This window comes from Tupaia chinensis, unplaced genomic scaffold (genome assembly GCF_000334495.1).
Source record: "Tupaia chinensis unplaced genomic scaffold, TupChi_1.0 Scaffold000369_1, whole genome shotgun sequence".
Taxonomy (NCBI): domain Eukaryota; kingdom Metazoa; phylum Chordata; class Mammalia; order Scandentia; family Tupaiidae; genus Tupaia; species Tupaia belangeri.
Window position 1 is genome coordinate 1816675 of NW_006159866.1, and position 25711 is coordinate 1842385.

Below are 25711 nucleotides of genomic sequence, written 5' to 3' on the forward strand. Positions count from 1 at the left end.
AAGCAGTCACTATAGTGGAATTTTGATGTTGGGTCAATTAATTAGTTCAGTGATGACTTTCCTTTGTAGATCCTGTTTGATGGTTAAAGATGCAGTTATAAAAATGGGCCCATTAATTGCATTGGAGATGATAGGACTGTCCTTCCTCACCCTTACCTCTATCTCTGTGGGTGTAATAGAAGCCAGGTAGCATAACTTAATTATCAGAATTGAGTTAGATGCAATTATTGTAATGAGTAGAAAAGTCGGAGTGGAAGATGAGAAGTCTATGAGAGTTTCAGAGATGGTTAATGGAACACAGTTGCAAAGTAAATGGGTAACCAAACCGTATAAACAAAACAAGTCAAGGGTGGTTAATCAGGATGCTGAGAGCAGTGATCCCAGTAAAATGTCACAATCTCTTTTTCTGTTTCCAGACCTGAGCTAATATGCAAACCTACTGACTGAAGGAGATCCCTGTTTGGGGGATGAAGGAGCCTGCAACAGCTTGTCAACTGTGTAGAGAAATGATTTCTAGTCTTTCCTACAGAGATTTTCAATTGCCTACTCTCTATATACTGAGGAAATGGAAATACTGAAACTTTACAGGATTTGGATTTAGTGTTCAAACTGATGTTGACATTCACAGCAACATCAGGGACTCCTGTTAGAGAAGGCAAAGATAGGTGTTAATTAATAAGATCTGGCTCACTAAGTCTTCAGGCCTATCTAACAATTATTTCCCAGCCCTGACTATAGTTGGAACAGTCATACTAGGTATTTGGCATAATCCACATGAGTTCCTTGACATCAAGAGTAAAAGTGATCATATGTGGAAGGCCAAGTGAAAGCTCTTCCCTTGGCAAGGCAGTCAGACAAAAAACAACATTGCATCTAGAGGAGGGAAGAAATGGTAGAGATTAGGGTCAACTCAAAACCTAAAGGATGCAAGGGTCATATAGCTCCTTTTAATTACCATCAAGACCCTACAGCAAGCAAATGTGTCCTGGAGAGTCTCCGCGTATCATGTGAACTCATCCAAGTGGTAAACATTACAACTCCTGTGACATTTATAATTAGAGAGTATTGACACAGTCACAGATATATCGTATATAGCCGGTGACCTGGCAAATACATTCTTTTCCATCCTTATCTGAAAGGAGGATCAGAAATAGTTCACATTCACTTGGAATGGACATTAATATCTTATTTCTCATTAATAGTCTTATAATGGGAACAGATCTAAACCAGCTAGAAATTTCATGAAACTTCACGTTGGTCCATTCTATCAGTGACATAATCCTAATCAGACCCAAGTCTACTTGGTAAGTCTACTCAAAACCTGCATCCAGGTTGACATTGATCCACTAACCAATGGATCCCATCTACAAATGAAGCCACTCAACTGCAATATTACCTATCCTAAAGTTCATATATTTACCCCTATAGATAGCATGTTTCTAAAACAAAGATGTACCGTGTTTTTCTCCTTTGTATTATGGAGAAATGTTATGAGTGACATAAGTCTAATCCTTTCTTGGGGGATTAGACAGAAAAAAATGTAATGTATTGGCTTACATAATTGAAAGGTGAGACTAAAAATGGCTTCAGGCAGGGGTCCAGCAAATGGTGTGGTGGTTAACATGTTGAACTCTCAAAAGGACGACCTGGCCAATTGCTTTCTCACTTTCTCTCTCTCTCTCTCTCTCTCTCCCTCTCTCTGGTGAATGCATGTGCCCTATAGCAAGTTAAAATAATAAATAAATAAATAAATACAATTAAATAAATAATTCTTAAAAAAATGGCTTCAGGCATATGTAGATCCTGGACTCAAGTGAAAGCTTCAAAATTCAATCTCAGGGACCAATAAGTGGCATGGTAGTTAAGGTGCTGGACTCACACATGGCTGACCGACCACTTGATTACTCATTTTCCCTTTCTCTGTCTCTCTCTCTCTGGTGAGCACACCTATCACAAATTTAACAAGACATAATAATAATAAATAAAATTAAATAAATCATTCTTAAAAAAGATTCAATCTCACTTTCATCTCTTGGTTCTTTTATTCCTCTGTCAAGCTCTCACCACATGGTGGCAGGATAGCTCCTTGGCAACTCAGGGGACCTCCTCCTCGCATTAACTCCTGCTAAGAAATAACAAGTCTTTTCTCTTGCTACGCTGGCAAAAATTCAGAATTGGCTTTGATTACACTGATCTTGGTTTTTTTTTTTTTTTTTTTTTTTTTATTGACCTAGTCACTGTGGACAGGGGCATAGAAAATACTGCTTAGCCAGGACTTGATCTGGAGAAGGATCAATCCCACCCAATGCACACGGATTGAGAGTGTACCCCAGGGGTTCCTTCATTGACAATGAGTGCTGTTACCAGAAAAGGAAGGATGGGCAGTTGGAATGTGGATGTTCACTACTTCTCCCGAGCTTAGAGACAGGCGGGCAACCAAACCGCACACCTTAGTTTTACATTTTATTTTTTACATTGCAAAATAAATATATAGCATGTTACAGAATACTTAAAATATAGAGACCTCGCACGCCACTGTGCGAACACAGCGGTTTCAATCGTTTTGATATATCCCATCCCGCTTCAGCACACCTTTGCAACCTTGACCTTGGCGCACTGCCATCCCGGCGGAACCGAGGCGCTGCAACGCGGCGCGCCGTCGCCATGGTAACTGCGGAAGCCGGCGGAGGGAGCGGTGAGTTGGGGTCTCGCGCCCCGGGCGGGTGGGCTCTCGGCTTCGCATGGGGGGCGCGGGCGGGCGGGTATCTTCCCTCCACGCTGCGCTCGGTAGGGAGTGGGCTTCCACCGCCGCGTCCTCAGGTTCTGCCTCTGCCCGAGCTCGGCGTGCGATCCAGTCCCGCGGACCGCCCCAGGGGATCACAGAAGGCCCATCTCGGAGCCCAGAGGGACCAGTGACCCGAACCGCTCGGTGGGTCGTCGCGGGATGCGCGGTGGGGTGGCAGCCCTCTGGACGCTGTTGCCTAGGCCTTTCCTTTGTTTAACCCAGGCTGTCCAAGGCTGCCCGTGGGGCCTTCTTTTTGAGCTGGGACTTAGAAAATCCTCAGGAGACTACATTTATTGGAAGGAAAAATTCAGTTGGCTTAAAGACTTTTCACCATCTGCTCCTCTGTCACTTCAGGCTACCTCGTTTGCCTCCTTGCCCTTTGTTGGTGCTCTCCTGGTGACTGGGATGGCCCCCTTTCTTTTCCTTTTAAGACTCATCGTTTTATTGAATATTGAATTGTCGGCTTTTCTGGGCAGGCTTTCCACACTGCCCACCCTGAGTCTAACGTAGAAGTCAACCCTTTTTACTCCCAAAGCACTCTTGGCTACCTCCTTTGTGTCCCTTGGCACACTGGCGTTGCTGGTTTATTTGTGCTTTCCCTGCTAGACTGTGCGGGCCTGTGCAGGAGGGACCATGATCTGAGTGTTTTTCTATTACTGGGCCTGAGCAGCCTCCAGAGCATTCGCACTCTAGTTAAAAGTTTGCAGGGCCGGCTCCCGAACAGTTGTGGTAATTGGCTGCTCAAGAGAACCGGGATCCCAAATGGCAACTGTGGTTTGGATGCCCTACCTGGTCAGCCTGAAGCTGCTGCTGGGCAGACTCCAGCGGACCGGAGATTGGGGCTGGAGAACAGGAGAAAGGCCACGTGGCATGGGGAGGCTCTCTGGAGGGTGCTCACCTCTTTCTACTTCCTGGGGCTGCATATACTCTCACCTACGGGTATGCGTGCTCTATCTTAAATACACAAAAAACGTTTGTCTTCTTTTCAGAAAAGTTATGTTATTAATATATAATGGAATCAGGTAAGGCTATACTATTCTGCCTATTGTGCCAGTCTTCCTGGTGTAGAGGGTGTTCTTTGCCATTATAGGGTTCTTGGTTATAACCTGTGGGCCATGTACATTATGAACAGGCTCTTTTTTTTTTTTTGGAGAGATTTTTTTCACTATAGGGCGCATGCGCTCACCAGACAGACAGAGAGAGACATTAGAGACAGAAAGCAAGAAATCACCCCCCAGGGGAGATGGTCACGCCGCAATCCCTTCTCCTCCATTCTCCTCTTGGGATCTTGGGCACGCACGCACACGTGCCCGGCGTGAGTTTTAAGCCACCGGGTTCGGGACGCGAACCGCGGTCGACTACATGGGAGTCCAGCGACATAGCCATTACGCTAACTGCTGGTTCCCAGGCTCTCTTGATTTGGCCAGGACTTCATAGCTCTCCCAGCTCACTCAGTTTTACTGAGCTGCTGCTGAGACTCCCCTTCAGCCCTTTGGAGTGGTTTGCCCTAGGGCCCTTCTTCTGTCCCTATAGAATCTCCACAACCTGCTATAGCAGCCTGGTTGGGGCAAGCCCGCAGCAAGAATCTTCACTCTATCTAGGTCTCATATATATCTTAAAGCAGTGGCCCACAAACTTTGTTCTTCGGATTCTACTACACTTCTTCTTCTTCTCCTTTTTATTTATTTATTTATTTTTTTGAAGAGGTTTTTGCTATAGGGCATGTGTACTCGCCAGAAAGACAGAGAGAGATGGAGAGACAAAAAGCGAGAAATCACCCCCCAGTGGGGATGGCCACACCACAGTCTTTTCTTCCCCATTCTTCTCTTGGGATCTTGAGCACACATGCACAAGCGTCTCGCGTGAGTTTAAGCCACTGGGTCTGGGACTCAAACCACAGTGGACTACATGGGAGTCCAGTGACACAGCCATTACGCCAACTGCTGGTCCCTCTATTATACTTCTTAAAAGTTTTTATTTTTGCTATGGGGCATTTTATTTTTGCTATTGTCCAAGAGAGAGAAGAAGAAAGAAAGGGAAAGTGAGAAATCACCCCCCTCCCAGGAGGGATGCCATGACACACTCCCTTCTTCATTCTTTTCTAGGGATTTTGGGAATTCATGCTCATGTGTTTCACCTGTTTCTCAAGCTGCTGGGTCTGGAACTCGAACCACACCGTTGGCCATGTGGCATCCAGTCACCTTAAGCATCATGCCAATGGCTAGCCCAGGACGCTATTATACTCTTAGCAATTGTTGATCCAAAGAACTTTTCTTTGTGTGTCATAGCTACTCAAACAGTATTAGAAATATACAGTAGTAAGAATTAGAAATTACACTGAAGATTTTTAAAATGTATATTAATTCCTAAAAATATATAAAAAATAAATACATGTTAACACAAATTGCATATTTCTCAAGAAAAGTAACTTCCAAAACAAGAAAAAGATTGGTGAGAAAGTGACATCATTTTACATTTCTGGAAATACATTTAATTTCTGGCTTAATAGAGAGACTCACATCTGCTTCTGCAGTTTGTTGCAATATGTTGTTTTAGTTGAAATATTTAAAGAAAACTGTTTCTCATATAGATATAAGTTAGAAAAAAGAGAGTTTTAGTTTTTTTAGATAATTGCACTTTTTTTTTGGTGATTATCAAAACACAACTGGTAGTTTCTATTTTTTTTTTTTTTTTGGAGAGGTTTTTCGCTATAGGGCGCGTGCGTTCGCCAGACAGACAGAGAGAGACATAGAGACAGAAAGCAAGAAATCACCCCCCAGGGGGGATGGTCATGCCACAATCCCTTCTCCTCCATTCTCCTCTCGGGATCTTGGGCACGCACGCACATGTGCCCGGCGTGAGTTTTAAGCCACCGGGTCCGGGATGCGAACCGCGGTCAACTACGTGGGAGTCCAGCGACATAGCCATTACATTAACTGTTGGTTCTCACAACTGGTAGTTTCTTAAAGGCTAGTTGCAACATGGAATCTGAAGCAGTATCAATAAACTTTGTATATTGTATTGCATTAAAATCTATTGGTCTGTCTTATACTTTGAATGTATCGTTTGCACGTATGTGATTTTAGATCATGGAAACGGTGGGGAGTAAAGCAGATTTTGTAAAGCTGTTATTGGTAAAATATTGGTTCATTTAGTTATACCAGTTTTCTAAATGTTACATGTTTCATGCTATCTTTTAAAAAATCACTTTCCTGGGACCAGCAGTTAGCGTAATGGCTATGTCACTGAACTCCCACATAGTCAACCACAGTTCGAGTCCCAGACCCGGTGGCTAAACTCACGGCGGGCACTTGTGTATGCCTGGGGGGTGATTTCTCCCTTTCTGTCTCTCTGTCTCTCTCTGTCTTTCTGACGAGCGCACACACCCTATAGCAAAAAAACCTCTCAAACAAACAAAAAAATTACTTTCCTTAATATTACCACTGGTCTCATCAGAAAAATACTGCTCACAATGGCCAACGCATGGTCAGTACAGGTTTTCTAAAATACTAATTAGAATTCTCCAGAGAAACAGACCAATATAATATGTATATATTCACATGTAAATAAATATTAATAAAAAGATTTATTATAAGGAATTGGCTCATGAAATTATGGAGGCTATAAAGTTTTAAGATTTATGTTTGGAGATCTAAGAGAGCCATTGGTGTAGTTCCAGTCTGAGTCCTCAGACCTGAAAAATAGAAAAGCTGATGGGTCCAAGTTCTATTCAAGAGAAATGGAATGTTGTTTTTTAAAAAGTCTAATTAAAAGAAAAGAAACAGGGCTCTATTCCAAGAGGAAAGGAGATTAATTTTGGGAAAGACAGTTTGTAGTGTGTATCTGAATACTGTATCAGGAGCTCACATCATCACTGGGAAGCTGGAAATGAACAGGCATCAGGAACTCTGGAAATTCAGATCACAAGAACCACAGCATATTCTCATAGCGGGAGACCGCTTCTGTCACTTGTGATGAATGGTCTCCAAGTAGCTTCATGTCTTTGCGTTGCTTGTTTAAGAGGCAAGTATTGGTTTAGCTGTCATGGCTGAGAGGTAACACAAGTATTCGGCCAAGCTGGAAGCCACATGGCCCAACTGCAGGTTTGAATCCCCTGGTGGCCTTGAAAATAGACTGGGCATAGGCAAGTGCCCAGGACCCTGAGGAACTGGAAGGCTAGAGAAAGGGGTTTGTGGAATGATGAAGCCCTGTTGAGAGAGCATATCTCTCTCTCTCTCTGTGTTTCATACGTGCTTTCTATAGAACAAAAACATGGAATCGAGTGGCTGATGGGCTGAACCTAAGTCAGGTGCCTGTCTCCAAGATTGTAATGAGCAGGAAAGGAGGAGGATCTTGGCTTTGCTGTCTGTTGTGAGAAGGTAGCTTTGTCATCCAGTAGAAGAATTCCCTAAAACAAAGTTTGAATGTTTTAAGGAAGTGTATTTGTGTGTGTGTGTTTGTGTGTTGGAAGGCTAGAGAGTTGGATGCCAAGCACACAAAAGGATTTTAAGTTTCTACTATACTTATTCTGTAAATGAAAGAATTGGAGTAACAATCTCAAAAATGAGGTTTGGACTTAAATGTTACAGTGGAGTCATGGTTGATTGGCTGACTCAACTCCCATTTCTAATCCCATTTAGCTTGCATGCTTACATTATAGAGACTGGAAAATTGAGAAACTTGCCGGGGTGTTTTTTCCTTCTTTTAAAGATACGGAGAGCTACATTATGTAGTTTAGCAATTGAGATATAACTGGAGGTTTGTTGAGACTTGTTAGGAAATACTTTGTTTGCTTTCATCTTAAAAGGACTGATATCTCTGGTATCCTCTAGGAGATTTCTTCCTTTTTTCTTGCCGTGCATAAAAACGCGAGTTATTGGAACCAGCAGATAGTGTAGCGGTTATGTCACTGAACTCCTGTGTAGTTGACCCTGGTTTGTGTCCCAAACCTCGGGGTTTAAAACTCATGCTGGGCGTGTGTGTGTGTATGTGTGTGTGTGTGTGTGTGTGTGAATACACAAGGCACGTGTGTATGTCTGCCCAAAATCCTGAGAGGAGAATTGAGGAGAAAGGATTGCATCATGGTCATCCCCCATGTACCCTATAGCAAAAATCTCTCTCTCAAAAGAAAAAGAAAAAGAAAAAAAGTGAGTTATGACAGCTATCCTGTCACCCTGAGACAATAGTCACGAAGATGAAAGTCTTACATAGTAATTATGATTGAATACAATGATAGAAAAAGCTTGGATCTATATATTTGTGCTGAATAATCTCCATCTTTTTTTTTTTTTTTTTTTTTTTTGAGAGGTTTTTGCTACAGGGCACATGCACTTTCCAGAAAGACAGAGACAGAAAGCGAGAAATCACCCCCCCCACCTCCCCGGGGGGGATGGCCACCTGCAATCCCTTCTCCTCCATTCTCCTCTCGGAGTCTGGCATGAATTTAAGCCACCGGGTCTGGGACTCAAACTGCAATAGACTACATGGGAGTCTAGCGACATAGCCATTACACCAACTGCTGGGCCTGAATAATCTCCATCTTTAAATTTCTTCTTAGGGGAGAAAAGAATCTCTTGCCCTTTTTTTTTTTTTCTTTTTTCTTTTTAGAGCACATTCACTTGTGAGAGAGAGAGAGAGAGAGAGATCAGCTTCTCTAGGAGGTTGACCATGCCACAATCCCTTCTCTTCCACTCTTCTTTCAAGATTTTGGGAATACACATGCCCACACCCAGTATGTTCCTCATGCCACCAGCTCCAGAACTCAAACTGCATAGTTGTCCATGTGGGATCCAGTCACCTTAACTATCATGCCACTTAGCTGTCCCAGCACCATTTTTTTTTTTTTTTTGGAGAGATTTTCGCTATAGGGTGTGTGCGCTTGGTAGACAGAGAAAGACATTAGAGACAGAAAGCGAGAAATCACCCCCCAAAGGGGATGGTCACGCTGCAATCCCTTCTCCTCCATTCTCCTCTCGGGATCTTGGGCGCGCACGCACATGCGCCCGGCGTGAGTTTTAAGCCACCAGGTCTGGGACGCGAACCGCGGTTGACTACGTGGGAGTCCAGCGACATAGCCATTACGCTAACTGCTGATTCCCACCCAGCACCATTTTTTGAAGAGACTGTTCCTACCCAAATCAATGTTCTTGGCACCTTTGCCAAAAAATCACTTGACTGTAGTACATGATTTATTTGGGGGTTCTCTTTTCTGTTTCACTGGTATCTAGGTTTTTTTATGCCAGTACTATGCTGGATTGGTTATTATATCTTTGTAGTATATTTTAATATCTGATAGTGGGATGTCTCTAGCTTCAATCTTTTTGCTCAGGACTGATTTGGTTATTTGAGTCTTTTGTGGATCCATATGAACTTTATGACTTTTTTTCTATTTCTGTGAAAAATGCCATTGGTATTTTGATAGGTATTTCATTGATTCTGTATATCAATTTTGGTCATACTGATATTTAAATAATATTGATTCTTCTAGTCCATGAACATGGGATGTCTTTGTATTTCTTTGTGTATTCTTCAGTTTATTTTAGCAGTGTTTCATAGTTTTTATTGAGAGATGAAATAAAATTTATTGTGCATCTGGCCTGTTCAGGTTGAAACATGTTGGTATGCTCATGAGTACCCAAGATTTGATGGGCTGAAGAACTGGAGGAAGAGGATCATTGCATGACCAGACCCTGTGGTGCTCTTATCTGTCCCTCTCTCTCTGAAGTGTGTGTACATGTATTTTATCATAAGTAAAGATGTATAATAAATAGTGAATGAACAAGTATCCTACTTTATAATTATAATTATATATATTATATTATACCTTATACTTTTTAAATAATTATATTCAACCTGTTTAAGTATTTTCATCCTTCACCTCTTTGGTTAGATTTATTCCTACTTTCTCTCTCTCTCTCTTTTTCTGGTGTTGCTATTGCAAATAAAATTCCTTTCTCTTTCAGCAAGTTTGTTATTGATATGTGAAAATACTACTGATTTTTGTATGTGGGTTTTGTATCTTGCTACTTTACTAAAATTGTTTTATCAGTTCTAAGGGTTTTTGGGCATATTTTAGCTTATTTAAATATATAAGACCATGTGGGCTGCAGAGAGAGACAGTTTGATTCTTTTCCAATTTGGATATCATTTATTTCTTTCTCTTGTCTAATTGCTCTAGCTAGGGCTTCCAGTACTATATTGAATAGAAGTGTGGTGAAAAATGGACATTCTTGTATTATTTTGGTTTTTAGAGGGAAAATTTTTAATTTTTTTCTTATTTAGTATGATGTTAGTTATGTGTTTGTCATAAATATCCTTTACTATGTTGGGGTATACCCTTGCTTGCCAATTTGTTGAGGGTTTTTATCATAAAGGATGTTGTTTTATCAAATGCTTTTTTCTGCATTTATTCAATGATCATATGGTTTTTGGTCCTTGAGTCTATTGATGCAATATCATATCTATCGATCTGTGAATGTTGAGCCATCCTTTCATACCTGGGATAAATCCTATCTTGTCATAGTGTATAGTCTTTTTGCTTTTTTTTTTTTTTTTTTTTTTTTTTTTAGTATTTTATTGAGGGCCTTTGCACCCATGCTCATCAGGGATATTTCTCTGTTCACTGTTTTCTTGTTTTGGTATGAAGAGAATGCTGGTCTCAAAGAATGAGTCTGGCAGACCAACAGGTGGTATAATGCTGATGGTGCTGGAATCCCATTGGTCCAAGTACTAGACTTAGCATCTTAAAACTCATACCAGGTGTGCATATGTGTGTATGCCCAAAATCAGGAGAATGAAGAAGAAGGGATTGTGGGGACCAGCAGTTAGTGTAATGGCTATGTCGCTGAACTCCCACGTAGTCGACCGCAGTTCGTGTCCCGGACCTGGTGGCTTAAAACTCACTCTGGGCACGTGTGCGTGTGTGCCCAAGATCCTGAGAGGAGAATGGAGGAGAAGGGATTGCGGCATGGCCATCCCCCCTGGGGGGTGATTTCTCACTTTCTGTCTCCCTGTCTCTCTCTGTCTGTCTGGCGAGTGCACGCGCCCTATAGCAAAAACCTCTAAAAAAGGAAAAAAGAATAAGGGATTGTGGCGTGGCCATCCCCACTGGGAAGTGATTTCTCACTTTCTGTCTCTCTGGTGAGTATACGTGCCCTATAGCAAAAATCTCCCTCTAAAAAAGTAAGAAAAGAAAAGAAAAAAGAATGAATCTGGAAGAATTTCCTCCTCTTAAATTTTTTTGGGATAGTTTGAACAGAAAAAGTTTCAATCTTTTCCTAATTAATTCAAGTCACATTGATATTTCTTTCCTTTTCCTATTCCTATTGAATTTACTATTTATATCACCCATTTAACATTTTAGTGTATACTCAGGCAGTGTATTTACTCATAGTATGTGCACAATGAACCTTACTTACTGAATAACTGAAAAATCTTATTTTACAATTTTTTCAACTGCTTAAGTATTTTCATCCTGTCTGAATTATCACTTATATAATAAATAAGCTAATATTGATATCTGCTAATATCTACTAAGCAAATACTGATAGGCTACTCAAGATTGCTACAACTATTTTTTTTTTTGGTCCTAGGTATTGTTGAAGTTAATGGAGTCAGAAGGATCTCCAGAGTCAGAGAGTTCAGAAAGTTTCTCACAGCAAGAAGATGAAGAAGAAGCCCCAGAACTAGAGGAAACAGGCACTGTGAACCCTCTCTTACAACCTGCTCTCACAGGCGACGTAGAAGGTTTGCAGAAGATTTTTGAAGATCCTGAGAATCCTCACCATGAAGAGGCCATGCAGCTACTTTTGGAAGAAGACATCGTTGGGAGAAATTTGTTGTATGCAGCTTGCATGGCTGGGCAGAGTGATGTGATTAGAGCTCTGGCAAAATATGGTGTGAATCTGAATGAAAAGACCACCAGAGGTATTTTGTCTTTTTTCTCTCATTAGTATTATTGATACTTATGACTAACAATTAGGGTGGGTCAGGAATCAAAGTATAAAGATGTTATGTACTGTCTTTAAAAAAAAAAATTGCCTCGGGAACCAGCAGTTAGCGTAATGGCTATGTCGCTGGACTCCCATGTAGTCGACCACGGTTCGCGTCCCGGACCCAGTGGCTTAAAACTCACGCCGGGCGCGTGTGCGTGCGTGCCCAGGATCCCGAGAGGAGAATGGAGGAGAAGGGATTGCGGCGTGACCATCCCCCCTGGGGGGTGATTTCTCGCTTTCTGACTCTAATGTCTCTCTCTGTCTGTCTGGCAAGCGCACACGCCCTATAGTGAAAATCTCTCCAAAAAAAAATTGCCAGAGGGCTTATGTTCTTTCCAGTGAGAGAGAGAGAGAGACGGAGAGAGAGGGAGGGTGAATAAGTACCCACAATAGGGCACAGTCACACCTTAATTTGATTTTCATCCATTTCTCTATCCTGCGGGATGTTGGGCATACATACACACATTCCTGACATGTTTTCAAGCTGGGACTGGGATTCTAACTATGTGGTTGGCCATGTGGGTCTGGCTCCCATGACCACTAGGCCACAAGACCAGTCCTATCTTTTTATTTTTTTAAATTTATTTTTCTTTTTAATTCATTAAATTAAGCTTTGCTATAGGGCACATGTGTTCACCAGAGAGAAACAGGCTGGGGGAAGTGAGAAAAATCACCTCTGGGGGGGATGGCCACACTGCAATCTCTTTTCCTCCATTCTCCTCTTGGGATTTTGGGCATGTGTGCACATGTTCCTTGTGTGTTCTCAAGCCACTGGGTCCAGGACTTGAACTACTCAGTTGGCCATGTGCATCCGGCTGCCTTAGCTTCCATATCACCTCTTGGCCCCTCTTTTAATTGTTTTGAAATAACTTTTTTTTTTCTTAGCCAGAGGGTGTGTGCTCACCAGAGAGTGAGAGAGCAAGGGAGCAAGAGAAAGAAAAAAGTACCTCTCAATGGGGTGTAGTCAGGCCTCAATTCCTTTTTCCTTCACTTCTCCTTCCCATCAAGATTTTGGGCAAGTATGCACATATACCTGGCATATTTTTCAAGCCATCAGGACTAGATTCAAGCCAGTCAGCCATTTCTATGCACAGCACTACACCACTGTGCTATGGGGCCAGGCCAACTTTGTACTATCTTTTAGGTTGGATGTGCCAATGTGCCTGCTTTGTACTTTGCATATGCTCAGAATCTTCAGAAAGATCATGGGAAATGCATAGTATAAAAAAAAACCTGTGCCAGAGCTGGCAGGTGGCATGGTGGTTAAGGGCACTGTACTCCCACATAGCCGACTGCGGTTTTAGTCCCGGACCTGGTGGCTTGCTTTCTTGCTTTACCTCCTCTCTCTCTCTCTCACTCTGTCCCTTTCTGGTCAAATTAAAAATAAGTAAACAAATAAATAAAGCTAAATAATTCTTTTAAAAAATCTGTGCCAGGATTTTTTTTTTTTGCATTAAAATTAACTCCTATTTTAATTTTAAATTTTCATGAACTTTTTGAGGTATCTTCCTATGTGATGCCAGAGAATGTTGTTGATAATTCATCTAAAAAAAAAAAGTAAAAATAGATACCTACTTTTACTGTGCTCATAAGGAGACATATATATAAGGATGATTATTCAAGTATTGTTGATAAGAGTGAATATCTGTAAGTAAAATAAATCAATGGAAAGGTAGATAATTGCATTATGATCTTTGGGTATTAATATGAATAACATACATAACCTCAATACAAAAAGCAAGTTGCAAAAAGTTCTGTATTATATAGGGTAAGAGCATGGATTTCATGACAAGTCATGGTGGCTGCACTGGTAGATGCTGTTGATCTTCAGGCTGAGGTCACTTGAATGGCCCTGATTTGATTCCTAGCCCACTCTAAAATCTGAGTGTGGCCATACACCCCTGTAGTCTCACCTACTTGAGAGAGTGAAGCAGGAAATCATGAGACAGTGAGATCCTCATTTAGAAAATAAATAAATAAACAAAAGAACATGGATTTTTAGAACCAGACTATTGGGTTCAAAACCCAGGTCTTCTACTGAACTTATGTGACTTGGATAAATTATGTAACACTTCTGTGCTCTGGCTTCTCTACCTATAAAAATGAGGATAATAGTAATATGTAAAAACCATACTACCTAAAGGAAAGGAAGGCTCCAATCAATATTTAACAGTGTGCCTCTAACAGTAATCAAGGAAGGTGATGTTCTGACCAGTTGACATGAATATTGCTAGCCTTTAGGCTGTTACTGTGTAATATTCCATTGTATTAACAGATGATAGTGCATTTATCCATTCTGAGCCTATCCAGATGGCAAAGATATTAACGATTAATTATTAGTATTATTTTTTATAGTTAGAGTTTTACTATATTGCAATCCTCCCACCTCAGTCTCCTAAGTAGCTGGGATTATGGCTCAAGCCTTTGTGCTGAGCATATTACAGTGGGTCAGGAATCAAACTCAGACCTCCATGTGGCCTCAGTTTGCTGAGTAGCAGTGTCTATTGTGACTTGGCCTGATTATCCATTCTAAGCCTATCCAAATGGCAAAGACCTTAAAATGAAGAGATTCACCATCAGAAAAGCATGCTCTAGAGAAACAAAACACTGTGACTTGGGCATTGCCAACTTGGACAGTGTTTCTGAACGAAACAGAGTACAAAGCAAAGGAAGCCTGTTGGACCTTCAATATTCTACTGCCAGGAAGCCAATAAATTATTTAGCTGCAAATATATGCTACCTTTAATGATAAAGGAAAGACAGATCGCAGGGCTGAGAGCCAGAGGGCAGAGCTGAGAACTATAGCTATGTAACTACATTATTCCAACCTTGAAACCTAAAGTTTACCTAGCTGGATTGTACTAGAAGTACCTAGTACTTCTTTGGACTAGCTATTTTGCCTTTGGTTTTTCCATTTGAATCTGGATGTCTATCTCTGTCATCCTATGCCTAATCCACTACCTTGGGTTGGAAGGAGAAAACGTGTTTCTTAGTTTCACATGTCCACAGATGGAGAGGACTTGAGCCCTAGTAACTGCATTTAATGGATTATACTCAGAGCCTCATCCTCACATGATCTTGATGATTTCAATGATGAGAGCTGGGACTGTTGAGCTGATAGATTTAAATGAGATTTTGGACTTAGTGTTGATACTGTAATAGGCTAGGACCTTTGGGACTATGCGATGGGGCAAATGTATTTTGCATTTGGGGGAGATGTGAATGTTTAATGGGTTAGTGGGTAGACTCTAGCAGGAATAGCTCCCCAAAGATACCTATGCTCTAATTCCTAGAACCTGTGAATGTGAAAGGGGCTTTGCAGATGTAATTAAGATTAAGGAACTTGGGCTGACCCTGTAGCACAACGGTTCAATGCTGTACTTGGGAGCCAGATTCCACAAAGCCTACTGCAGTTCAAGTCCCATCCCCAGAAGTTTGAGAAACATGTTGGGTGCATGTGTGTGAGTGTCCAAAATCCAGATGGAAGGGATGAGTGGAAGGAAACGGAGTATGGCATGGCCATGCCCCATCATGCCGTATTTTCTCTCTCATTTGCTCTCTCTAGTGAGTGTACATGCCCTTGGCAACAATAACAAAAGATTTGAGGACCTTAAGATAGATTATCCTGGATTGTCCAAGTAGGCCCAATCTAATCACACAAACCCTTAAAAGCAGAGCCTTTCTCCAACTGGAGTTCGAAGAGACACAACAGATGAGGTCTGAAGTATAAGTACTTGAGATGTGGTTGCTGGTTTGAAGATGGAGGGGATAGTGTAATTAGGAATGCAGGCAGCCTTAAGGAGCTGCAAGGAACTCCTGCTGACAGTCAGCAAGCTAGATCTAGACTCCAAAACTTTGAGAAATAAATTTCTGTCTTTGTTAAAGTTACTCAGTCTATGGTATTCTCTGTATGTATAGTGTCACAAAATGAACTAAGACAGTAAACAATAAAGGCACAATAAAATTCTTGGACCATTCTCAGTGTTTTGAAATTTCTTGCTTGCTGTGATAAAAAAAAAAAAGTTTGGCCAAAAAGAGAGGGATTCCAATTTTTTTTTTAAGAATTATTTTCTTTAACTTTATTTATTTAAATTAGACCAGAGAGGGACAGAGTAAGAGTGAGAGAGAGAGATAGAGAGGAGAGAAAGTGAGAAAGCAAGCTGCCAGGCCTGGGATTCAAAGCATGCTCAGCCAAGTGGGAGTCCAGCACTCTTAACCACCACACTTCCTGCTGGTCCAGCAATTCCATTTTGACTGAACCTAAAATAGTTCACTTCATGCTCCTTTTGGGTCCTCATTAACTTTTTATTAGCCCTTTTGTTTATGATAGTTCACAACTTGGTCTGAGATAATCCCAGGATTGTGGGAGTGTGGCAGATGGGAGCTAAAGCATTTCTGAAAGAAACTAGAATTAATCGCTCACTCTCCTCTTCCCCTATCCTAGGCAGAGGCAAACTTTTGGGTGCTACTTCCTGCTCCTTGTATGCCTTCTATCTGGCAACAGACTTAGATATGAAATTTTCTTTGGCTACTTACTACCAGTCTGGCCTTGTGAAAAACATAATCTCTCCTACCTTCACTTTCCATTGTATATTTTAATAGGGCTAATAATACCTACCTCACATTATTGAGAGGATTAAAAGACGTACACATAAAGTGCTTAATACTCAATATATTCAACATATTAGTTCATTCTCTTGCTCAACTCTTCTTTTAGTAATATAGTATATATCTCTTTCACTAGTTAAGAGCGTCATAAATATATCCTTATAGATAAAACAATGATCTTTAGCTTGATTTAAGAAAAATAAAATCTGTCGGGCCAGTCCCATAGCCTAGCGGTTAAGGGAACCTGATCCCACATAATTTTCTGTGGTTAAAATTCTGGCCCCAGTGGCATGGAAAAAACACTGAGTGCATGTGTGAGCATGTCCCAAATCACACTAGAATGGAGAAATGGAGAAGGAGGGATTGTGGCATGACCACATTCCACTGGAGGATGCTTCCCTTCACCCATATCTCTAGCACATTTGCCCTCTGGCAATTAAAAAAAAAACAGTCTGAAAAGATGCTGCCCATATTTTTCATGATTACAATGATTTTTCACAGTAGTTGTCTCAGTAAATCTAAGAAATTGCTTTCTATTAATAATTTGATAGGTCATAATTTCAACTTTAATCCAAATGATTGATTTCCAAACCAAGGGCATGTACAGTTGTAGTCATTTGTATGATTTTTATAAACCAGAATAATTAGAGTTGGATGAAAATACCTTAAAGTCATAGAATTGCTTATTTTCTAGAATAAATGGATGATCTAATGCCCTTTGGGCAGGCCTCTTAATTTCCCTGGACTTTCGATTCTTTATCTTAAAATGAGATTATACTAGTTCTGTCATTATGGAGTTTTTATAGAACTAAATGAACTTGCTGTATGTAAAGCACTTAGAATAGTGCTTCGCCCATAGTAATTATTCAATATTTGATTGAAATTATGACCTGTATAAAGTATAGCTTGAAACAATGTAGTCTATAGGGCCAGCACATGGCACAGTGTTAAGGCACTGGACTCCCACATGGCCAACCATGGTTCAAGTCCTGGATCTGGCAGTCCAGGAGCATGTGCATACATGCTCAAAATCCCAACAGGGGAATGGAGGAAAAGGGACTGCAGTGTAGCCATCCCCTCTTGGGAGTGATTTCTCACTTTTTGTCTGACCATCTGTCTCTCCAGTGAGCACATGTCCCCTATGGAAAAAACCCTTAAGAAAATAAAAGAGTAGTCTATTTGACCTATCTTTGTTCTATTAATAGGCTACACGCTCTTACACTGTGCTGCAGCTTGGGGTCGTTTGGAAACTTTGAAAGCACTAGTGGAGCTGGATGTTGACATAGGAGCATTGAACTTCCGTGAAGAAAAAGCTCGAGATGTTGCTGCTAGATATTCCCAGACTGAGTGTGTTGAATTCCTTGACTGGGCAGGTAAGGAATCTCACAGGTATTAACAAAACAATTGAGTGATAAATTTTTCTCCTAGGAATTCTAGGTTATGTCTTTAACAAAACAAAGAGATGATTAACATTTTTCCCCTCCATCAAGATGCTTTATTTGTAGATACAACTGCAGTCATTGTGGACAACAATATATGAAACCTGCCCTTTTTTTCCAATTGGCTGTTGGCCTAAACAGTACACTTAATAAGAACTGTACATATTGAAAGCTTACTGATTTATCGACTTTTAACAATTTCATCAATAATTTTCTATAACATATATGTTCAAGGCTATTTTCTGAGAGACCCACAGAAAGTAAACCATTCCTTAAATGTTTTAAAAATAGCATATTTGAGTAATACATTTGGCTTCCCAGATAGAAAATGTCATAATGTAAAATTCAATATGATTTGTTTAGGTAAAGTTAAAGTAGTTAGAAGAGTAGTTATGCTTTGGCACTGGAGGTGGGGGACTTCGGGGCTGTAATATTCTTTTTCTTAATCTGGTTTCTGGTTAAATGGGTATGTTCATTTGTGAAAATTCATCCTGCTGTACACTTAGAATTTTTGGTATGTATGTTAAGTTTAAACACAAAGTTCAAAGAACTATGTGCTGGGGCCAGCAAATAGTATAGTGGTTAAGGTGCTGGACCGCCATATGGCTGTCCATGCTTCAAGTCCTGGACCTGGTGGCTTGAAAATCATGCTAGGCATGTGTGTGTGTACATGCCTAAAATCCCAGGAGGAGAAGGGATTGTGGTGTTGTCTCCCTGGGTTTGTGATTGCTCACCTTCTCTCTCACAGTTTTTCTCTCTGTCTCTCTCTGGTGAGCACATATGCCATATAGCAAAAACCTTAAAACAAAACGAAACTATGTACTATTTTGAGTTATGTTAATATTTTGCTATGTCATCCCCAGATCCTTGTAGAGTATAGCTTAGAGATTTCAGGAAGACATGCCTATGTAACTATGTATACATACAGACATTGGTTAAAAACTAGTACTGATGAAGCTCATTGCATTCATTTTGCATAGCTATGTACATTCATATTTTCAGCAGGCATTTATTTAAATGCCCACAATCAGCCTACTATTATTGTAGGTAGCTTGCTATGCCTGCCTTAGGAACATGTCTGGTGGGAGATGATAAACTATAGAAACATTCTACAATTATGTAACAATATCTAGACTATGCTTGAGGGTTAAGATGGACAGATCAGGCAGTTCACACTATGGGGTAGTCAAGGAACATGAAGTCAGAGCATGCTAGGTTTGAACTGGGCCTTGAAGAATGGATGGGATTTGGGACCAGTAATGACTATGTCGCTGAACTCCCATGTAGTCGACCACAGTTCGAGTTCCTGGAGCTGGTGGCTTAAACTCACACCGGGCGCGTGTGTGTGCGTGCCCAAGATCCTGAGAGGAGAATGAAGAAGGGATTGCGACATGGCCATCCCCCCTGGGGGGGTGATTTCTCGCTTTCTATCTCTCTGTCTCTTGCTGTCTGCCTGGCGAGCGCATGTGCCCTATAGCAAAAACCTCTCCAAAAAAAAAGAAAAAAGAAAAACCTCAGAGTTTAGACTGAAAGTGACATATTGGGGGACAGCAATCTACCCTACTAGAGTGAGTTATTTCCACAGGTAAGCTACAGCATAGAAGGAATAATGGAAGAGTTAAGTACATGGCCTCTTGAGATTCCTTGAATCTAAAGACTGGTGTCTGTACTTGAATCCTATGTGATCTTCGACAAAGTACTTAAGTTGTCTGTACCCTAGTTTCCTTTTCTGAAAAAGAGGGCCACTTTAAAGATTGTGAGAATTAAACGAGATAATATAAAGTAGCATAATACTTGGCATGTCGTCAGCAGTGGATGCTACTGTTACACAGGCATATTATAGCTTATCTGCCTGGCTAAGGTGTTTTCATTTTATTCAGTAAGCACCTGGAAGGTTTCATATAGACAAGAAAGAGCGTGAAAGTGATATTTAGGAAGATTCGGCTGGTAGCAATAAGGAGCTTGCTCATCAGTAAAGTGAGGAGAATTGATAGAAGTAAGGAAATTGAGGGAAAGACACATACTTGGGGGGGAAAAAAAGATGAGTTGTACTTTGTAGATTGTTTTTATAGGCAACTGCCAACTTCTATGAACTGTTTTTCTAGAGACTGTCTTTCTTACATTAGTATCTTAAATTTTAGTTTTATAAGCAGGAAATAAAAACAGAAATAAGAGTTCAATTAATACTCCATGAGTAGTAATTGTAGTAGAACACACATCCCATAATTTAAAATCCATTTCTGAAGGATGAATGACCCATGTACTTAAAAAATCATGGTCCAGGGACAACTTTTGCTGTAACTTTTCTGAAACAAAACTGTTTGTGGCTTATGGGCATGAGATATCATTAATTTCTTCCACTATAGATTCACTTAATTCAAGTCTTTATGTTTTTTTTTTTTATTTTTTAAAAATTTATTTATTGGAGACCAGGAGATGGCATAATAATTATGTCGTTGGACTGCCACATGGCTGACCATGGTTTGAGTTCTGGATACAGCAGCTTGAAATTAACACTGGGCTTGTGTGCATGTGCATGAGTGCCCAAAATCCCAAGGAAAATGGAGAAGGGACTGTGGCATGGCCATCACCCCTGGGGGATGATTTCTTGCTTTCTGTCTCTCTCTCCAGCGAGTGCATGTGTCCAGTAGCAAAAATCTCTCTCTCTAAAAAAAAATTATCTATTTATTTATTTGTTGTGATTTTGAAGCTGCTGGGTCTGGGACTCAAAATTTGGTTGGCCATGTGGGAGTCCAGCATGAAAACCCACCATGCCACCTTTTGGCCCCAATGTTAATGGAATTATGCCTAACATCTTAGTGATGAAGAGACTATAAAAAATAAACTATTAATGATGAAAAGACTATAGGGACCAGCAGTTGGTGTAACAATGAAAAGACTACAAAAAGTAAACTATAAATAGTATGTTTCTAAATCAGTGTTGGATTTAAGATGGGAGCTTCATGGTAATCTAATTGTGAAATTTCAGAAACAAACTACTCAACATAAAATTTCAAATTTTTTTAATTCACATTTACTAAGAGTATGTATCACTTTTCATTTCTTCTAGTAATTAAGAGTCACCTGGAGAGATTTAAGGGACTGAGCACTCCCTATTCCATTGAGTCTCCTATCTATTGTTGAAAATTCCACTATTAGAAATACATTTCTCTAAGGTTTTAGAGGTGTGGTGTAGGTTTGTTTATCTATGTCTGTCTGTCTGTCTGTCTGTCTGTCTTCAAGAGTCTCCTATTAGAAGAAACATGTCAGTGTTGGGAGTTCTTGGCAGTTCAGAATGCTGAAGGAATGGAACAAACATTTATGGAAATGTGGGAGAGGGAGTTGTGCTATGGAAGACTGGAGGTAAGAAGGAGAGTCTGGAAAGCAGAACCAAAAACAAACTTAAAAGTGTATTCTTTAAAAACTGTAATTTTCTCTTACCATTTCAAGGATTTTTTTGGGAAGTTTTACTTATATTTATGGGAAAGTTGTGTTATAGGTATGGCTTATTTTTCTGGGATTTTTCAATATATTTTAAAAATAATTTTATTTAACTTTATTTATTTATTTATATACTTAGTAACTTACCAGATAGGGACAGAGTGAGGGAGAGTAAGAGAGAGAGAAGGAAAGTGAGAAAGCAAGCTGCCGGGTTTGGGACCCAAATCACAGTCGGCCAGTAGGAGTCCAGCATCTTTAACCACCACACCACCTGTCTGCCCCTCAAGGTGTTTTTAATTAAGTCTGCCCTAGTCTCAGATTGGAGCTTCTAGTTTTTCTCAGGAAAATATAACTATACTTTAAAAACAAAGATTTAAAGAATTACTGACTTAATTTTACTTATTATTATTATTATTATTATTATTCAATTTGACTAGAGAGAGAGAGAGAGACAGAGACAGAAACAGAAAGCAAGCTGCCAGGTCCAGGACTTGAACCATGGTCAGCCATGTGGGAGCCCAGCACCTTAATCACCATGCCATCAGCTGGCCCCATACCTGTACTTTTTTATTTTTCTTAAATTGAAGTGTCTTATCAACAAAAGTCTTAACTTTAAAAAATGTTGATATGTAATTTATTACACTGAAAATAGGAAAATTTATATTTTTAAAAATTAATAAATTCCTTAATATTTCCATGCTATTTTAGCAGTCTGAGATGGGAAAATATGTCTCCCTGTGACCATAAAATTTTCTTAAGAAAATGAGAAAAACAACAAATGTTATTTAAATCAGAGATTTATTGAAACAGTAAACTAAATTCTATTCTACAGATTGGCTAATAATTAGTAATCTAACACATTAAAGATATTGGGTCATCAGAAAAGTCATGACTTTTTTTTGTTTTTCTAGGCAAAATGTGTCATGACTTTTCTGATGATCCAATAACAAAAAACTTAAAACATCTAGCAGTGATGATATACAATCTTTTCCCCAGTACTTTAGTAAGTATGGGTTCTTTTTCAGTTGAATGGAAATAACATTTCAACTCAAAGTTCTTTGGAAAATTTCCAGAACAATTGTGGCAAAAAAATGACAAAGCCTCCCAAGGAATAATTTTTATCCCTAATCCTCTCAATATATTTCTTTGGTAATCTCCGTATTCGACTGGATTATATTTGCATATGTTTAGTATCCTCTGGTTCCTCCTCTTCCTTCACTCTTCTTCCTCTTTAATTTTTTATACTTCATTTTCTTAGAGGAAGGATGGTGTGATACCAGCTTCAGATACTTGGTCATCATCGATGTTGTGGCCACCAATTTACAGAGTATTTGGTCAATGTCATAGATGGATGGACTTTCTAAATCATTATCAAATTTGTTTAAGGAGGCTTGTTCTTTCAGCTAAAAGGAGAAAGACAAATAAAAGAGATTTCATCTCACTATAGTTTAAATAAATTTCTATTCTGAATATATAAACTTAAACTTTATTTAAACAGCACACATTGGACCAAGTACACATTGGTACTTAGTTTTCATAAATATATCTGGAAGGGACCTAAGAGAGCTCTTGTTCCTTTAGTTTGTGGATGAAGAAGCTGAGAAAGATCAGATGGCTTACCTAAGGGTACAGACAGATAACTTCATTTCATGCACTCTACTGGTGGTATATGATTAAGGTGCTGGATTTTCACGTGGCAAGCCGTGGTTCAATTACTAGAACCTGCTACTTGAAAATCACACTGAGCGTGTGTATCCAAAACCCTAAGAGGACAATGGAGGAGAAGGGATTGTGGAGTGGCCATCTCCTGTGGGGGTGATTTCTCATTGTCCCTCTCTCTGTGTCTTTCTGATGAGCGCATGCACTCTATAACAAAAACTAAAACTAAAAAAAAAACAAAAGCATGTATTAATCATGCAAAAGAAAGATTACTATAGAAGACAGGCATAACTGAAGGGTGTAAGTGCAGAAGAAATGCTCTTCTGGGAAACCAGCAATTAGCGTAATGGCTATGTCGCTGGACTCCCACGTAGTCGTCCGCGGTTCACGTCCTGGACCCGGTGGCTTAAAACTCACGCCGGGCGCTTGTGTGTGCATGCCCAAGATCCCGAGAGGAGAATGGAGAAGAAGGGATTGCGGCGTGACCATCCCCCCTGGGGGGTGATTTCTCACTTTCTGTCTCTATGTCTCTCTCTGTCTGTCTGGCGAGTGCATGCGCCCTATAGTGAAAAACCTCTCCAAAAAAAAAAAAAATGCTCTTCTGTATAGAGTGATCATTATCACCATCAGCATGGGTAATGATGGGCTTTCTAATGTTAGACCATGCTGCTGGGAGAAATATTTTGGATATTAACAAAATGTTTTCCTTTACTGAACAACCTCAAGGTGTAATACCATAAAATCAGTCATTTTAAAAATAAGAAAACAGGGAACAGCAGATGGCGTAATGGTTATGTCACTGGACTCCCACGTAGTTGACCATGGTTCAAGTCCTGGACCCAGTGGCTTAAAACTCATGCCAAGCATGTGTGTGCCCCAGATCCCAAGAGAAGGAATTTTGGTGTGGCCATCCCCCTGGGGGGTGATTTCTTGCTTTCTGTCTCTCTGTTTCTCTGTTTCTCTGGTGAGTGCACACATCCTGTAGCAAAAACTTCTCTCTAAAAAAAGCAAAAAAAGAAAACATTTATACATATCTAATTTTTCTGAAGGTCAGAGAGGTTTTTGTTGTTGTTGTTGTTGTTGTTTTTTTCCTTTTGTTTTGGCTTGGTCAGTGAAATTTTAAGATGACTTCAAACTATCGTGCCATTTATTGGCTAAGTGGAAAATTAGTTTAGAGCTTCATTTCCCAAAAAGTTATCCTAACATTACAGATTAATTTATATCCACTTAAAAGACACATGCCAACTTTGGTACTTAGTTTCACAAATATATCTGGAAGGGACCTAAGAGAGCTCTTGTTCCTTTAGTTTGAGGATGAAGAAGCTGAGAAAGATCAGATGATTTATCTAAGGGTACAGACAGATAACTTCATTTCATGGATTCTACTTATTATAACTCATTATTTTTTGATGGTTTTATAACTTGACAGTTCAACAGATGTTGAACTGAATAATTTTTTTTTTTTGAGAGGTTTTTCGCTATAGGGTGCATGCACTCGCCAGACAGAGAGTGACATAGAGACAGAAAGCGGGGTCGGGGACGTAAACCGCGGTCTACTACATGGGAGTCCAGCGACATAGCCATTACGCTAACTGCTGGTCCCGAACTGAGTAATTTTTTAAAGAACTATTTTATTTAACTTTATTTATTTATTTATTTATTTATTTATTTATTTATTTATTTATTTATTTTAATTTGACCAGGGAGGGGAGAGAGAGAGACAGAAAGAGAGAGCGAGTGAGCACAAGCTGTCAGGTTCAGGACTTGAACCATGTTTGGCCATGTGGAAGTCCAGCATTCTTAACCACCACACCACCTGACATCCCCAAAGCTGAATGATTTTAAGGCCCTTCTAATTCAATACACATTGGTTGAGCACATAATATGTGCAAGACCTTTACTAGATGAATTGGGGAGGTTATGGGGAGGTTTCAGAGAGGAATAAGAGATAATACCTTCCCTCAAAGAAACTGACAATTTTCTAAATTCTTTGATATTCTATAACTATTCATATATATGACTAATTCACCTTCTTTTTATGTTTCTTCCACTTTGTCCACAGGTAATGCACAGATAAAACAGATAGGATCAAAAAGAGAGCTTGTACTAAAATATAAGTGAGATGCAAACAACCCTGAAATATGTCCATGTTAGCAAAGTTGCAGCATAGTTTGTCCAGAGGATACGGTAGACAGTGAGATGAAGAAGGCTTAGCTTTCAGGTAGTTTACTTCTTCTGGAAAAATCTCCCATCCAACTTTGGTCCAGATAGTTCCATCACAAATGCAGAAACTCTCCCTGAAGAAGCAGATAAATAACAGAGGAAAGAGCAGAGATAGTCCTAGAGTGGACATTTTTCTTTCTCAACTGGAAAAAAATATATCACTAAGAAATTGGTTAGAGGCACAGCAGAAAATACTCTAAATGTTAGTTAATAGGATATTTTGTCAAGGTAGTTCAGAATATCCTGCCAGTCAGCAAAATATATTCTGCTGATCATTGTAGCATCATTAGTCATTGTGATTCAGGGGTAAGGCCAGTGACATCACAAAGAATCACATTGGAAGTAAAAGGTGTCATCTAACCAATCATCTTGGGTTACTTAGAGACTCTTTTGGATGCTTTTTGCCAGAATGGTTTGAGCTTCCATTTTCTTAAAAATTAAGACTATACTAATATCGTACTAGCAAATAAATTCAAACTGTAGTCACATAATAAAATCTCATGGAAATGATTTACTCGTAATCTTTCCAACCTTTCTTCTAAAGTATGGCAGTTTATATTTAC

General features: G+C 39.9%; 2 protein-coding genes across 3 annotated transcripts in view; one reads left to right on the forward strand and one right to left on the reverse strand.

Annotated features, from left to right (window-relative positions):
* The first annotated feature begins 2611 nt into the window (after positions 1-2611).
* ANKRD45 (ankyrin repeat domain 45) overlaps positions 2612-25711 on the forward strand; it is a 39437-nt gene continuing 16337 nt past the window's right edge. Inside the window, exons 1-3 of one of the 2 annotated variants that reach the window (XM_006153348.3) lie at positions 2612-2695; positions 11377-11710; positions 17592-17759. In XM_006153348.3, the coding sequence (XP_006153410.2) occupies positions 11392-11710; positions 17592-17759 (487 nt within the window). In that variant the 5' untranslated portion in view covers positions 2612-2695; positions 11377-11391. Of the gene's footprint in view, positions 2696-2733; positions 2930-11376; positions 11711-17591; positions 17760-25711 lie in introns of those variants that run through there. The other variant, XM_014589703.2, reaches the window with a different exon arrangement.
* Positions 22189-25379, reverse strand: TEX50 (testis expressed 50). Its single transcript, XM_014589705.1, has 2 exons — positions 24955-25379; positions 22189-22669 (listed from the first exon to the last, which is right to left on the reverse strand). Exons 1-2 carry the CDS (start codon positions 25276-25278, stop codon positions 22454-22456), a joined length of 540 nt encoding a protein of 179 aa, XP_014445191.1. The 5' UTR covers positions 25279-25379; the 3' UTR covers positions 22189-22453.

Excerpts from the sequence above, each read along its gene's own strand:
- TEX50 (XM_014589705.1), bottom strand. The coding sequence starts at position 25,278 with ATGTCCACTCTAGGACTATCTCTGCTCTTTCCTCTGTTATTTATCTGC. Across the intron at positions 22,670-24,954 it reads GGAAGAAACATAAAAAGAAG|CTGAAAGAACAAGCCTCCTT; the intron begins GTGAATTAGTCA and ends TTCTCCTTTTAG.